General features: G+C 47.6%; 1 protein-coding gene across 7 annotated transcripts in view; it reads left to right on the top strand.

Annotated features, from left to right (window-relative positions):
* The first annotated feature begins 1,158 nt into the window (after positions 1-1,158).
* The window catches only part of Slc22a4 (solute carrier family 22 (organic cation transporter), member 4), a 46,926-nt gene continuing 31,577 nt past the window's right edge, over positions 1,159-16,507 (top strand). For 5 of the 7 annotated variants that reach the window (XR_003949460.1, XR_003949459.1, XM_017314588.2 and 2 more), the window contains exon 1: positions 1,159-3,615. Coding sequence is in view for 1 of the 7 variants with exons in the window: in NM_019687.4 (NP_062661.1) it covers positions 3,223-3,615 (393 nt within the window). In the remaining 6 variants the exon portion in view is untranslated. The remainder of the gene's footprint in view (positions 3,616-16,507) is intronic. The other 2 variants (NM_001330304.1, NM_019687.4) reach the window with 1 other exon arrangement.

Raw genomic sequence — 16,507 nt, 5'->3', positions numbered from 1 at the left:
TCTGGCTCACTGAGTCAGAAGGGTCAGTCCATCCTGGTAAAAAAAAAAGATCCCTGCCTCTGCCTCTGGAGTGCTGGGATTAAAGGCATGCGCCACCACTGCCCTGCTCCATCCAAGTCCCTCTTGATGTACCAATAAGAACTGGCAATCAGGCAAAGGGCCATCAAAGGTTTGTGTAGTACAGCTAGCCACATAATGAGCTGGGTAGTACTAGATTCTAAGTTGTATTAGCAGGCTGATCAGTAATTCATCATAGAACAAACATGGTAGGTTCTGGTTCACGTCTAAGCAGGTCAGCAGGGTATATGCATGTATGTCAGCCATGGGAAGGTCAGACACCAGCTCAGATGTACCAGCACTCCTCCCTCAGCACAGACCTGTGGTCTTGTGAGGTAGTTCTCTGCAAGCAGCTGATGGGAACAAAATACTCAGCCCTGACTCCCAGATGGGTTAGCTTCCTGTGTTGATACTAGCCAAAAGTCACACCAACACTTCTTACAGGTGAAGGGACACCTCCTAGCATACCGAGATATAGCCACTTTGATTCGTTTTGTATAGAGGGAAAATGGGCTGATTTACATACCTTTGTCAATGACTGGCAAACAGCTGAGCAGATGGACTCTTGTTTAGCTCTCACAGCATCTAGGTGTCTGGGAGTGGCTTTTAGTGGAGGTGGAGCTATGATATTCTACTTTACCCAGAGGGACCAAGCTCCATTTTCCCAAAACAAGGAGGGTAAGATGAAACTGAGGCATATAAAAAGGGTGGGGCAGTTGCTCCTGCTGGTGAGACACAGAAAGGGACACCAAGAAATGCAGTAATCAAAAACAACTGTTTGAGCTGGCCATAGAGGTGTGTGCCTGTAGTCCCAGTTATTTGGGAGGCTGCAGTGGGAGGATCCCTGGGCCCAGAGGCGTTTAAGACCTGCCTGTACATTTTAGCAAGATCTATATCTACACAGTTGCTAGAATGCCTACCCAGCACTCACAAAGCCAAGTGTTGCATAAGCCAGGCGTGGGGGTGCACATTAAGAATGCTTTAAGAGCATTACTATTTTAATGCTAGTCAAATATTATTTAATAATTTAGTTGGTTAATATTAGTCTTTAACAAGTGTAATGATACGTTTAGTGTTATTAAAAATGCTAAAAACATTTTTTTGTTGTTGTTCGTTTGTTTTTGTAACGTTTTTGGTTTTTGGTTTTTTTTGGTTTTTTTTTTTTGTTTTGTTTTTTTTTTTTGACACATGGTCTTACCATAGCTCAGGTTGGTCTTGAACTTAAAATCATCCTACTTTGACCTACCCATTGCTGGGATTATAGGTATATACTACATGTTTGACATCAGTGCCAACATTTTGAGGCAGATGGCACTGCTCATTCATTGGACCTCAGGTTCCAAGAGGGTTCCTGTGCATGGCGTGGGCACTGACCCTGCAGCCTGCCAAGGCCCAGCTCAATTCTGTGTCTTGTGGTGACTTCATCTTCATTCTGTGTGGTGGCTTCATCTTCTTTGCTCACTCTCCTCAGTCCTTCAGTCTTGTTCTTTGGGAATCATTCTTCAAAAAATAAACAGCTAGTTCTTGACTCTGTTTATGTTTGTTAGTAATTTGAAGTGGAAGAACAGAACCTAAGTGAGATTCCGACCACAACACACCACCACTCAAGCATTTCAGAAGTAAAGAAACCCTGCGAGTACTCTCACTGGATTAATAAGCACGGATCCAGGCACAGAAGTGCACAGCTTTAATCCCAGCACTTGGGAGGCAGAGACAGGCAGAGCTAGCTCTGTGAGTCAAGACCAGCCAGGTCTACATAGCAAGTTCCAGGACAGCCAGGGCTACATCCGAAGACCCTGTCTCAAACGAACAAAAGTAAAAAGCTAGTGTCCTGGCATACTAGGAGATGCGGCTTAAATGACAGGAAAAGAAATGTAAGTTACTGGTGGGAAGTCAGCCTAACAGTAGGACTCATGGGGGAAACTAACAAAAACAAAGAAAAAAGCAGAAGTCTCCTTCAGTTCCTTGCCAGAGTCTGATGAGACAACCCGGTTTGTGCAAAGTGTTGGGCTACTCAGCCTTACAGTCTCTCCAGGCCTGTGGATCCCAGGCTAGGGGAGCCCAGCTCTAGCTTGGGCTAGCTTGTACACTGTGCCCAGGACCTTAGATGTGAATACTGAGCAGAGAGAGAAAAAAGGCAATCCCGCTTTTGGTTACCCTGCCAGTTCTGAGGGCCAAATCTCACCAGTTTGTCCTCTCTCTGTCCCTTCCTCCCTCTGTTCCTAGACTAGAATGGGCCTTTCTGCAAATAGCCTTTCAGTCCAAGAAGGCTTTGGCACCGTGCCGCAATAAAGGACTCCGGGTGCCCCGAGAGTGCAAAAGGACAAACACCGAGCCCAGGCGTGGTGACTCCTCTATGCTCCCTCAGTGGGCCGACTTCCCTCTGGTGTCTCTATAAAGGCCACAGGGAATCTTTCGAAAGGACACTAGAACGACTCAGGGGCCCGTGATCCAGCCCTTCTAATCCAGGGCGCGCCTCTGACTCAGCATGACCTCGCACATCCTTTTCTGGCTCCAGGTCCACAGTCGCCTCTTTGCAAGGTGAGGATCCTGCTTTTCCAAGGACGCTTCTCGGGCCGCCGCCGTCCCGTGATGGACTACGGCCATGCTAAGGTTCATAAGTGAGTTCCCACGCTGGTGTGTGTGAAGAGGTGGCGCTCCTGTCCCCCACACAGGTCTCTTGGGAGCGCAGACTTGATTAACTGACCGGTCCGCCTGCTCATAATCCAGGCTGGGATTGTGGAGCAACGAACTCCTGCTCCGGGCTAGGCCTGGCTTTCGGGACGCTCCTCCCTGTCGCTCTCCCTCCCACGTGGGGCCGAGAAAGCCGGAGCTCCTAGCTGCACGCGCGTTGTCCGGCCGATTCCGGGCGGGAGGCCTGCGTGGAAGGCCGCTGGGTGCAAGGAACGGAGCAGGAGGCTGAGCCGGCCCGAGAGCTCCGCCCAGATCGGTGGAGTGCAGTGGCCTTTCGCTGCCTAGCCGCACGGGGGTGTGGTCCAGAGGACTCGGCTTCCCGGCGCTCCGCGCCAACCCCTGGGAGTTTTGCAGCACCCACGGCGTGTTTGCACGCAGCCACCTAGGAAGATCCCCTCAGCGCGCCGCAATCGCTGAATCCTTTCTCTCCACCCACCTCCCTCACGCAAGCTGAGGAGGAGAGGTGGAAACATGCGGGACTACGACGAGGTGATCGCCTTCCTGGGCGAGTGGGGGCCCTTCCAGCGCCTCATCTTCTTTCTGCTCAGCGCCAGCATCATCCCCAATGGCTTCAATGGTATGTCAGTCGTGTTCCTGGCGGGGACCCCCGAGCACCGTTGCCTGGTTCCTGACACTGTGAACCTGAGCAGCTCCTGGCGCAACCACAGCATCCCCTTGGAGACGAAGGACGGACGACAGGTGCCTCAGAGCTGCCGCCGCTACCGACTGGCCACCATCGCCAACTTCTCTGCGATGGGGCTGGAGCCAGGACAGGACGTGGATCTGGAGCAGCTGGAGCAGGAGAGCTGCCTGGATGGCTGGGAGTACGACAAGGACATCTTCCTGTCCACCATCGTGACAGAGGTAGGTGGTAGTGCTGGAGCTGGACATTGGGAATGGAGACTCCGTTGCATCCGTGCCCCCAACAGCCCCTGACAGTGCCTGGGTCAGTGTCACCTACTGTCTCAAAACTTCCAGGCACAGAGTGGGGTTGTGAGTGTATTCTCAGCGCACACTCAGAGCTGATGAATTTCTGTGTGGCATGGAGGGGATGAAAAAAAGAGAGTGTTGTCATCAACTGCCTTTTCCTTTCTGAGTTTCACAACAGAGTTTCCCAAGAGCCCTGGTGCTTCCCTGGGCAGGCCAAACCAGACTGTCTTGATTTATAGTCATAGCTATTTCCTTGCTACAGAGAATGGCTACAGTGGTCTGTTGATGGACACAAGGAAGGGTCTTGAGACAGAAGGGCCTCTATGTCGAGGCCCCCACTTTCTCGAAAAAGAGGCAGCAGCCCCTTCCTTGACACTGGTTGGATGTAAGGAGTCAAAACTAGAACCTGGCCTTTGGACACTCAAGGAAAGACCCGTACTTCTGAGGGAAGTGTAAGCTGGTGATCAAGGCTCCAGCTGAGCCCACTGCCTTACCTCTAAGTGATCAGGGAATAGGTTCCCCAAGTCACCAGAGTCTGAATGTGGACCTACTACTCCCTCTTAGTTTCCTGCTGCGTATTTGCTGAGGACCAGGTCATAACAGATAAGACAAGCACTGTTTCTGGCAAGAGCATCACCCAGAACTGATTACCTGCTGTTGGTCAAGCTGGTAGAAAATCTGCCTTCCCACCATTGCTGCTTCTGGTCTGTCTTTTTTTTTCCCTAGGCTGGTTAAACAAAAAACCAACTAGGTTCCTCCCAATGAGATCTCTGGGAACAACAGCCTCAATTTCTTATCTCTTTCCCTCAGCACTACAGAGCAGTCAACAGAAAATGTGTCTGGCCCCAGGGTGTAGACAGCTAGGGTGTGGGTCCCACCTGCAGAGCTCTGATGCCTGTGGGCATGCCAGCTGTGTTGTTAGGAGAGCTGATGTCAGCCCTACTTAGCTGTTGGCCTTCAGGAGCCAAAAATTCAAATCATAGCTTGTTTTATGTGTGACTTTGGGTAAATAAACTCCTTTCTCTTTGTGGAATAACTAGATCTGGATAGACTGCGGGAAGGAGTGTGAAGCAAATCTGGAGCTAAGAGACAGTCCTATCTAGCCAAGAATGTGACTGGTTCTGGGAATAAGAGCCCTGTTGATACCGTAGGTGGCATTCAGGGAAGGGTAAGAGACCAGAACTGCCTCTAGGACCAGCCAGCTTCTGGGTATTCTGAAATGTTGACTGTATTTTGAGAACTGTGGAAATAGCAAACCTAGGGTGTATGTTTTTATTTTCTTCTTTTGAGACAAGGCCACAGGATATCGTCTTGTCTAGCCTGTAACTCAGTGCATCACCAAGGCAGAATGGCTTTGAACTCACAGGGATCCTCTTGCCTCTGCCTCCTAAAGAGAACTACAGATGAATATCAACTCTCCAAACCCCTTGTTCTTAGAGTTTGCTCTAGCTGCTATGGAAAGCAAGATTGGGAGAAAGCTATGGAAGTCACTATTACAAAAGAACACCTAGTCAAGGGTGGCAGCTGTGGAGGAGGCAGGGCTCATGGAGAGTGACAGCCTCTGGGTCCCTCACACTAGCACCCTGACTATCTTGGGTCCTGGTTGGCTGTGCCTCTCCAGGTGTGATCCTTTAGCAAGAACTCAGAAAACTTATGCTGGCCCGGTGACATCTAAGCCTGGGAGTTCATCCTTCAGATCTGGAATTTCCCTGCATCTAAGTTGGGAGGTTGGACCCACTGGCTGCAACCTTCACAAACAGCGAGTCTAACCTGGCTGTGGTCCTCCTCCTCCTGGATGATTTGTTTGCCTGAGAATATAAAGGGCAGAGGGACTACCAGCTCCTGAGTCCATAGGTGCCCCAACATGCTGTACCAAGGGGCCTATGTGACTCTTGTCCCAAATGCTCATGTGTGCACACTATGACTTGCTTTGCTTGGCAGCCTTTCTCTTCCTTGCTTGCTTTTTTGGGTCAGTGGGAATTAAAAGGCAAAGGGCATGGGTAGCTGGAAAGAGAAGGGAAGGAAGCAAGAAGCGAGATGAGTAGGGTGGGGTGGCTCCCTGGGGGGACTGGGTAGTAACTCAGAGTCTGGGTGGCAACTAAGCAAAACAGAAGCAAAACAAGTATTGAGGAGAATGTGGAGAAGATGGAAGCCCCGTGCATTACCAGTGGGAAGGTGCCACTCAATTTCAGTTACTGCAACAAATGCCCGACACAAGCAATTTATAAAGAGACAAGGTTCCAGCCTATGATCAAGTGGCTCTGTTGCTTTGGGGCCTATTCTGAGGCTGCACATCCTGAACGGGAGTGTGTGCTAAGAGCAAAGTAGCTTTCCTCGTGGAGAAGACATGTGAGAGAGAGGAAGAGGAAGAGGCCAGGGTCCTAAAATCCCCTTCAAGAGACTTCACTTCCTTCCAGTGGGCCTCACCTCTTAAAGTGCCCACCACCCCACAACAGCTTTAAGCTAGGAGCCAAGCTGTCAATAAACGTCTTTAGGTGATGCCTGAGCCCCTCCCCCATACATACATTACCAGGACTCTGAGGACAAGACATGCATCAGAACCCATGCTGACTTAGCCAGTGACCTCATCCTTGCAGGCTGAGCGCAGGGCCCCTGATAGGTCCCTACACCCCGACTGACAAGGACGGAAGACCCATCCTCAGAACATATCCACTGCCTAGTCCTCCAGCACCCTGACATCCTCCAGAAGACAAAAGCCCATCCAAACTGTCCCAGGTCCTCTCCACAGGACAGGGTCAGCCCAGAGAAATGCCTTTCACGGATGCCAGGAGATAGGAATCTGGTATCTGGATTGTGACTCACAGGCATATACCTGTTCCTGTGTGCTGTGTTCTGCATGTAAGGTTTCCTTCCTTAGGGGCTGTGTGTGAGGTTCAAGCCATTTATCCTGTGTAGTAAGAACCTAATTTCCTACCCTTATTTTAAAATAATTTCTCATTCAAAGAAGAGTTGTTAAAATAGCACAGAATATTTACATACAGCCTTCATCTAGCTTCCTCTGACTTCAGCAATTTATTTGTTGTTTTTTTTTTTTCTGAAATGGAGTTGGAACTCACTATGCCATCCAGGTTGGACTCCTCTTGACTCTGGACCCCAGGGCAGACATGTGCCACCACACCCAACTCTGATGTTATCAGTGCAAATTACCCATAATGCACTTATCAAAACCAGGAAATTAACATTGGTCAAAGTACCACTGGTGCCCTTCTTTTGTTTTCTGATCCGGTCCATTAGCCCACTACACTTAGGTGTCCCGTCTCGGTCTCCAGAGTGAGACAGCTTTTCAGCCTTTCCTGATCTGTCGTGAACATGCTGTGTTTCATGTGTTGTTTTGATGGCTGTCTATCAGCTTGAGTTTATGTGACTTTTCTCATGATCAGATTGCGCTATGCAGCTTTGGATAAGAATGTAACAGAAGTGTTATCTATTTAAGGGCATCAAACCAGATACCTAATGCTGGTCATAGGTGATTGCTAGTGATATGAATATCAGCCACCTGGCTAAGTTGGTGTGTGCTGGGTTTTTCCACTATTATTGTTATTATTTTCCCTTTCATAGTTAATAAATATTTGAGGGGAGGTACTTGGAGATAATACAAACTTTTACTCCCTAAGTTTAGTATAGATCTTTAGATAGTGACTACGATGACTAGTACTGTAGTATTTGCCTAGTGGCAACATGAGCTTATTCTGGAAGAAAATCCTTCCCCTTGGTGGCCATTTGGTTCTGTGTATGTTTATTCATGTATTTCATTCATTCATATATATTTACTCATATATTTATTCATGTAAGCATGGGCTCACACCTACTTATTTCATCCAATCAGTTAAGTCTAATGCTATCCTCAGTATTCTATAGCTCCTGCTATCTGACCTTGGACCAAATAACTTTCCAAGTTAAGGAAAAAGAATGTGAAAATACAAGGTGAGGGTTTTCTATCTCTGGACTCTGGGCTAGAAGAGTTTGAGGTCACCCTGGGAGAGGAGTATGAACCCTATCTAGTAGCTAAGCTACCCATAGGGTGGTGTCTGGGCAGGAACAGAGAGAGACAAGGATGTGTGGGGTTAGTGATGGGGAGGTTCTGTTGGAAAAGGAGACCCACCATAAAGCTTTATCTCTAGGGTCCTGAGTTCATCTCTCAGTGCTATTCCTGGGTGAACTCAGATGTCTCCTGCCCTGAGGCTGAAGGAGCAAGGAGGACAGACAAGGGTGGGGCCTGAGTGTGAGCTCCTCTTGCATGCTTCCTTTCCTCACAGAACACCATTAGGTGGTCTTGGCCTTAGTCCACCAATTAGAAACACTTAGCCTCATGTCACCCAGACCCAGAGCCTCCAGTCCTCAAGGAAATCCTGTGTCCTAAGGGCCAACCTGCTCGATAGACCCTTCAGTAGCCTAAGATGGGACTGCTGTCTGGCCAAGGCTACATTTGTCCTCTTCTGTCCTCTATCCCTGGGAGCCTGGGGATGAGGTAGCTGAGGGGGGAACCACTCATTCAGATAGAACCTGCAGCAAAGGGTCTGTGTCCCCAGAGGCACCAGCATTGTGTCACCCCTCCTGGAATCAGGACATTGGTGTCACTCATACTCCCAAGGTAGGCCAAGTTTCTGGAGGAACATGGTGGACCCCATTCCAAGCTCATAGGTAGCTTCTGGGAATGGGAAGTAAGCAGGGTCAGTGACTAAGCCAGGATGGGGCCGGCCACTCCAAAAGACTTCATCTTGTAGATGACCTTGATGTGGACTCTTTCCACTGGGGGTCAGGATGGGCCTGGCCAAGGGATAGGCCTGGGATACAGACAGTTTGCTTCTTTTTTTCCTTGCCCCTGGAGTTGTTCAGGTCAGAGCCTGGACCCTGGCAGTCCTAGAGAGCGGTGCACTCATCCTGATAAGCAAGTACTGATGAAAAAGCAGGAAAAAGAGACTATTCAGTGAGGCCACATTGGGAAGAGGAACAAGAAGTCCCGAGACAACCATGTGCATACCTTTAATCCCAGCACTTGGGAAGCAAAGGCAGGCAGATCTCTGCGAGTCAGAGGCCAGCCTGGTTTACAGAGCAAGTTCCAGGACAGCCAGGACTACACAGAGAAACCCTATCTTGAAAAAACAAGAGGGGGGAGGAAGTCCTGGGACACCTTCCCTCAAAAGTCCACCACTGGGGTTCTGCCATAAGGCTCAAGTCTATACAGAGGGCAAGGGGTCTGCTCGTCAAAGGAGTCCTGGTCAAGGTGTGGTCCTGCCCGTCATCACTGCCTGGACTGGAGGCTCTCCTGCAAGGTGGACAGACCGGTTGTCAGAACTGTGTGAGATTTAGTTCCAGAAGTCAAGTAGGCCCTCTGGCTGCCACCAGCATCCCAGCTATTTTTCTTCTTCCAGGAACTCCTAGGAAAATTACAATTTCTTCAGGTCCACTGTTCCAATAGTCTGCTATACTCTTCTGTACTATGGTTATGCCACAGTACTGCTGGTGGCCAGGATGAGACACCTATGCCCTCCTTTGAGTCATTAGATTAAAACAATGGATCCCAAGACATCATAATGACAACCTGGCTCTCAGGATGGCTTGAATATTAACTAAATCTCTCAGCACCCAGATTTGCCCTCATGGTTCCACAGTGTGCCAGCCAGCCCCAGGGAGACTTTCTTTCCAGTCAGCTTTCAGAAAGTGTGCTTTTGCCAGTAAACAAAAGAAGACTCAGGAACCAGCCCTGGCCCCAGTGTGTGTGTGTGTGTGTGTGTGTGTGTGTGTGTGTGTGTGTGTGTGTGTGTGTGTGTGTATGTGTGTTTTTCCTTATTTATAAGCTGCTTCATTGTCGTTACCTTGCCGCTGTGTTCCCCTGACAACTGGCTCTGGGATGTCAGAACACACCTTTGTTCTCAGGCTGTCTCACCTGCGCCTGCTGCCAAGACTCAGAATAAACAAACTTTGTCCATTCCTTTCAGTGGGTTACAGAAGCCAAAGACAGAGTTCAAGGTGAAACGGTGACAGGCAAGATGGTCAGGAACAGGCTGGTAAATGCCATGGGCCTTAGGCACAACTGCCGTCCCTCCCTATTGCTGGTCATTTTCTTATGTATAAGGACTGTGCTGGCACCTGACATATATCTCCAGAGCCCAAAAGAAATACAATAACCTTCATTTGTGACCTAGCCAGTGTAAAGAGAAATCGGGTGGAGGGGGGGATCTGTAGAGTGGATGGATTCACTTTTATTATACCTAAAGGTTCCCCAACCCACTCTGCTCTTATAAGAAATATGGGTATCCTATGCTGGCAGCTTCTGCTTGGTGTTTGCAAGATAAGAAGCAGGGAGATGTAGCAGCTTATGGTTGCAATTCTAGCACTAAGGAAGCAGAAGCAGAAGGATCCTAAGTTTGAGGCCAGCCTGGACTACAAAAAGAGATCCTTTCTCAAAAATAAATAACTAAATAAATCTCTGGGCCCGGGGCCAGGCTCATAGTGATGCCTTTGCGTGGTCTACCTCTGAGCAGGTACAAACCCAGTCTATTTGTTCACAGGCCTAGGGGAGGGCCTGGGAGAGCCATGCTAGACCCTGACCCCCAAAGGGACAGATTCAGGTCCCCAAGGGCCTCTTCTCTTTTCCATGGCTCCCTCTCCAACCTCACCTGCTGCTTTGACTTTGGGCTCACAGCTGTTAGCAGACTCTCATGACCCATGTCCATTGCTCTAACCCAGAACTTGGAAGACCTAAGTCAGTAAAAACGTGGTTTTCTTTAAAATTTGAGACCCAAGAGAGAAAAAATCTTAGCTTATGTCTACCTTGCCTACAGTAAGTAGTATTGTAATTTTCAGAAAGGATTAAACAAAAACCTACATAGGAGGCCAGGGCTATTGACAGCTGAGGTGTTAGAGTGCTGGGTTTGAACCCTGACATTGCATAAACTGGGTGTGTTAACCCTCACCTGAAATCCCAGCACTCAGTGGGTAGAGGCAGGATGGCCCAGGCCTCCTGCCTACTAGGTGAGTGCTCTAATAATGAAATGCAGCTCCAGCCCCAAACTTCTTTTAGTTGTGACCAACCTCAGGCAACCACAGAACTCTTCACTGGCACCTATCCACCCACTGTAGCTTTTTCTTTAACCCAATCTAAAGGAAGGCTTTGCAAACATTAGGTTCAGCAGTCTCTTGTCTCGGTTGTTTATAAAGAAAAATATGAGCTGGGTATGGTGGCACACACTATTAATCCCAGCACTTGGGATGCAGAGTCAGGCAGATTTCTGAGTTCAAGGGCAGCCTGGTCTACAGAGCAAGTTCCAGGACAGCCAGGGCTACACAGAGAAACCTGTATCAGAAAAAAAAAACCTGTATCAAAAAAAACAAAAACAAACAAAAACAAACAAACAAACAAACAAAACAGAAGAGAAGGGGGAGGAGGAAGATGAGAATAAGAGAGAAGAAGAGGAGGAAGAGGTGGAGGAGAAGGAGGAAAAAGAGGAGGAGGAGGAGGAGGAGGAGGAGGAGGAGGAGGAGGAGGAGAAGGAGAAGAAGAAGAAGAAGAAGAAGAAGAAGAAGAAGAAGAAGAAGAAGAAGAAGAAGAAGAAGAAGAAGAAGAAGAAGAAGAAGAAGAAGAAGAAGAAGAAGAAGAAGATCATGCATAACTCCAGCTCCAAGAGATCTGATGCCTTCTTCTAAGCCACTATGATGTGGAAGAATGTGGTGGAGAGATGGGAGAAAAAGAGAAGCAGAACAGGTTGACCATCATGAAGAGAGGTGGGATGGGAGGCTGGAGGGGGAGAGGAATAGGCCTGCCCTGCCACCCCAAGCCTTGATGAAGTCTCAATCCATGCTGTTGCTAAGGTCTGTGACCACACAGCAGCAGGGGTCTGTGTTAGTGTCTGTGGCTCATATTACCACTAAGGACCATGCAGAGATCTCCAGTCAGGGATGTGCAGAGCTGGCCCCACCCTTCAATGGCTGTGGCTTTCTGGAGAGCTGACCCACACTCCTCATTGGCTGCAGCTCTCAGGAGAGCAGTCCCTGCTCCTTGCCTAGGCAGCACAGTAGAACTGGCTCTAGTGGCATGGGTTCAAGTGAGCCTGCCTTGAGGGCATGAGAGCGGAAGAGGTGGCCCTACCCCTTGCTGGCTGAGACAGTGGGTGAGCTAGCCAGAGCTTGCCCTGGTGGTGTGGATGCGGGTGTGGGTGATCTGGTAGGCTGACCAACTCAGCTATCATCCAGTCCCAGATCCAGGACTTTGAGTGGGCCCACCTCAACATCTATGAATGGCTGGAGCTCATGAAAGGGTTCCCAGAGCTTCAGGATCTCCATGACACAGAGCAACAACAGGATATCTGAGAGGAGTTCCAGTGAGGTTCCAGTACAGAGAGTGTAGCAGAAGCCAGAGGCCTCAAACTAGACCTATGACTCATTGCAATGAGTATTTGCACGTAAGGAAGTGTGGGCAAAAGAGTAGACTGTGTGACACACTGTGACACAGCACAGACTCCATGATGAACTGTTTTTTGTTTTGTTTTGTTTATTTTGTTTGTTTTTATTTCCTTTTGAGGAGGAGATTGTGAGGGCAGGGGGCAGATTAGAAAGGATGGGGAGATGAGTGAGCCTGGGGTGCATGATGTGAAACTCACAGAGAGTCAATATAGAATTAAAAAGAAATAAATAAAACTTTATGTAAAAACATATGTGATAAAGGACTTGTATCCAGAATGTGAGCTAGAATTCTTACTACTTAATAAGGAAAAGGCCAAATTTCCAAAAGAAGAAACACTCATTTGGTTATTTTGGAAGTAGGTTTTTCTCCACACTAAAAAGGATTAACAAATCAGTTAAGTAAATGAGAAGATTCTCAGACTTTCCGAACAACAGTGTGATATACACCATAGTTCTGCTTCGTGACGAAACAAACATAACTGGTTGTTTTAATCTCAATGTCTGTCTGTCTGTCTGTCTGTCTGTCTCTCTCTCTCTCTCTCTCTCTCTCTCTCTCTCTCATCTTCCCAGTCACACCCTGACACAGACAGATGGATACAGCCAAGAAAACAGGGTTCTTATTATTCCCCTGTGACTCACACTCATAGATACAGTGTGTCACTACAAAGACCACCATGTCCTGCCTCACCTCGTCCCTACATCCCGTGAGCTCTGGATTGCAGTGACTAAAATCCCGGTGAAGTTAGCCAGGAAGTCAGCAACTGCCATCCTTTTCCACCCAGCCCCTCTGCAAACAGTGGCAGCTCTGTCCACCAGCCGTTAGGTTTAGAATCCCAGGGCCTTCATTGCTTTTTCCCTTGATAATTTCTGGATCCCAGGTTCTATGCAAGAGAAGCAAGGCAAGCCAGAAAGCAAGCCAAGCAAGAACCCTTGTCTTGGGATGGGGAGGTGGGGGAAGATGGGGGATGGGGGACCCTGGAAGTGTCCTTGCACACTAACCGTTTCCCTGATGAAGAGGTGTCACCCTTGGAGAAATGGGCCACTTTCCCTGCCCTCTGCTCTTAAGGTGAGTGAAAGTGGCTCAGAGACCATCAAGCACTGAAGCTGTCTGCATAGAGTGGAAGAAGCCTAAGGTGGCTCAGAAAACAATGGAGATGCTGTGGGCACGCCAAAGTATCTCTAATAGAGCCACAGCTAATCCACGGAGCGCCTCATCACCAGGAAACAACCAACCAAAAAAAGCATCGAAGAGCAGCCTTCCTGAGGTCAGAGCAAACCTCAAAACAACTCCACCCAGTATCCTAACCAGAGGTGACCCAGCTCACTGGTAAACATTAGCAAAAAACTGCATTCATTCCACCAGGAAGTGATGCAGCCTTGCAAAACTGAAGGGGAGAAGTCAACCTGCTGCTGCTGCTGCTGCTGCTGCTGCTGCTCCTCCTCCTCCTCCTCCTCCTCCTGCTCCTCCTGCTCCTGCTCCTCCTGCTGCTCCTCCTGCTCCTCCTCCTGCTGCTCCTCCTGCTCCTGCTGCTGCTGCTGCTCCTCCTGCTCCTCCTCCTCCTCCCTCCTCCTCCTCCTCCTGCTCCTCCTCCTCCTCCTTCTTCTTCTTCTTCTTCTTCTTCTTCTTCTTCTTCTTCTCCTCCTCCTCCTCCTCCTCCTCCTCCTCCTTTTAATTTACAATCACTTATTTAGTGTGCATGTATAGGCACATGTGCAGCACCAGCAGAAGACAGCCTGCGGGCCTCAGTTCTCCCCTTCCACTCTGTGGGGACAGGGGTCAGTCTCGGGTGACCAGGCTTGACATCTGTCCTTACCCATGGGGACATCTTGCCCACCCCTGCTTCTTCGATTTTAAATGAATGAATTGAACGGTAAACTCCAAAATATTTACCTATCTGCATTATTTCACAGTTTGAAGCCTTCAATGCTTCCTTAAGTTTCATCTGAATCTTTGTCTACGTTTATTGATGCCTGTGTGTGAGATGAGACGAAACTGGGAAGTGCGACTCCCAGAGTGGACAGAGGAGAGGAGGCGACATAGGCTGTGCTAGGGAACTACCTGTCAGATTTAATAAAAAAGATACTGCAATAATATGTTCGAAGAGCTAAAGGAAATTGTGATGCTAAAAATAAAAGAGGCAAGGAGACCATTCTCATCAAGTAAAGAATGCCAGGGAAGAAATGACAGATATATGTGTGTGTGTGTGTGTGTGTGTACTATCTAGAGAAACAGATATATGTATATATATATATACATACATACATATTTACATATATATATCATATATACAGATATATATATATATCTGGAATGAAAATAAGCAAGAGCTGAAAATAAAAATCCTGAAAGGGTATTGGTGAAGAATTGGACTGGCAAAAGGAAGAAGCATCAAGCTTGCAGTTAGAAGGCTGGAAATTATATAATGCAAAGAACAAAGTGGGGGAAAGGAATAACAAATCACAGAGTCTCAGAGAAGCAGGGGACACCTCTAAGCACACCAATATATGCACAGTGGGAATATTAGAGGGAGACGAGACCAGGGGAAAAGTACTCCAAGAAATGGCTAAAAACCCTTACAAATTGGGTGAAAAATATTATTACTCTCCGCATCTCAGAGGCTCAAAATCCACGTGGAATAAAACAAAGAAATCCACACTATTATACATTATAATAAAAATATGAAAAGGCAAACCCAAAGGCAAAGGTTTGAATGCAGCAAAACTATGACTTGTCACATACAGAAGACGTCAAACGCAATTAGCTTCTCACATTCGTAAATCGGAGAAGACAAAAGGCAGCGGTGGTAATGGGGTGGCAGCCTAATTGCTGAGAGAGAACGGCTTTCAGCCAGGCTTAAGTAAAGGGACTAAAGAGATGGCCCTGGTGGTTTGGAGTGCACACTGCTCTTGCCCAGGACAAGGGTTCGAGTCCCAGCACCCACGTTTGGCAGCTTAACTCCTATACCTCTAGCCTTAGGAGATGCAGCATCCTCTTCTGGCCTCCATGTCCCTGAACTCACCCAGGCACATACATGTAAATAAAAGTAAATTAAGACTGGTTTTGGGAGTGCAACATTTGAAGAAATCTGTTTAGGATTAAATGTCACCAAAAATTTTCAAAATGTATACTCTGAAAGCTACAGGACATCATTAAAAGAAATTAAAGATATAAATAAAAAGACATCCCGGTTTCTGTTATTGAAACAGAAAACACATGGTCAAGATGTCAATAGTCCCCAAATTGATCAGCATATACAATGCAAAATATTCAACATTGAGAATCATTAGAAAATGCCCATCAAAACCATGATGAGAGACTTCCTTATATCAGAATTGGTTGATCAGAATTAAAGAGGTATACACCAGCAAGTGCTATGGAGAATTTGAAAACCTCATTCACTGTTAATGGGGTTATAAAATGAAATTGCCACTTTGGAAAACAGAGAACTCCCCTAAGGGCTAAGCATATATTTACCATATAACCCAACTATTACATTACTATTGGAAATACAGTAAATTTCCTAAGGGAAATGAAAATATGTGTCTATACAAAGTCTTCGACATAAATACGTATGATGGCATTATACACGGTAGCCACAAACAGTGCAATGTCTATACATTTAGATAACACCATGCCATATCAATACTATGAATATTATCCATCAGTAAAAAGGAATGAAATACTGAACCAGGCTTCCACAGCGTGATGCACCTTGAAAGCATCACACCATATGAAAAAGGCCTATGGTAAAAGACAGCATGTCAGATTGAGAGTGTGGCTCAGAGTCAGAGTGCTTGCCCAGCAGGGGCAAAACCTTCAGTTCTGTCCCTAGGACTACAAAACAAAAGAAAAAGTAACCAAATTAAAGACTGTATTGTATGACTCATCCCCAGTAAAGAAACCCACATGGTCCGATACTGGATGAGAGTGTCTAGGCTGGGAAGAGAATTGAACAGGGTTGCCTGCTGATGGGCTTGAGAGCTTGTTCAAGAGTGGTGACATATTCAAAAGTAGAAGATGTTGGACTGGGGAGCTGCCTCCGTGAGTAAAGTGCTTGCGGCATAAGCATGAGGGCCTGAGTTCGGATCCCCAGAACCCTTGTAAAGCCAGATGAACTATTATGTGTCTGTGATCTCACTGCTCCTAGGGAAAGATGGGAGGTAGAAACGGGACTCTCTAGAAGCTCAAGGACCAGTTAATCAGGTGGACACAATGGCAACCAAAAAGAGACCCTACCTCAAGCAAGGCCAGATGCCCCAGGTTCTCCTCTGACCTCCACACAAGGACCATGGCAACCAGGCACCAGCACTATCACACAGAAACACACACATACATACATACATACATACATACATACATACATACATACATACATACATACACGCACACATATACATACTA

The sequence above is a fragment of the Mus musculus genome, chromosome 11, assembly GCF_000001635.26.
Source record: "Mus musculus strain C57BL/6J chromosome 11, GRCm38.p6 C57BL/6J".
NCBI classification, from domain to species: Eukaryota; Metazoa; Chordata; class Mammalia; order Rodentia; family Muridae; genus Mus; species Mus musculus.
Note: the sequence above shows the minus strand (reverse complement) of the source record. Positions and strands in the feature narration are given on the sequence as shown.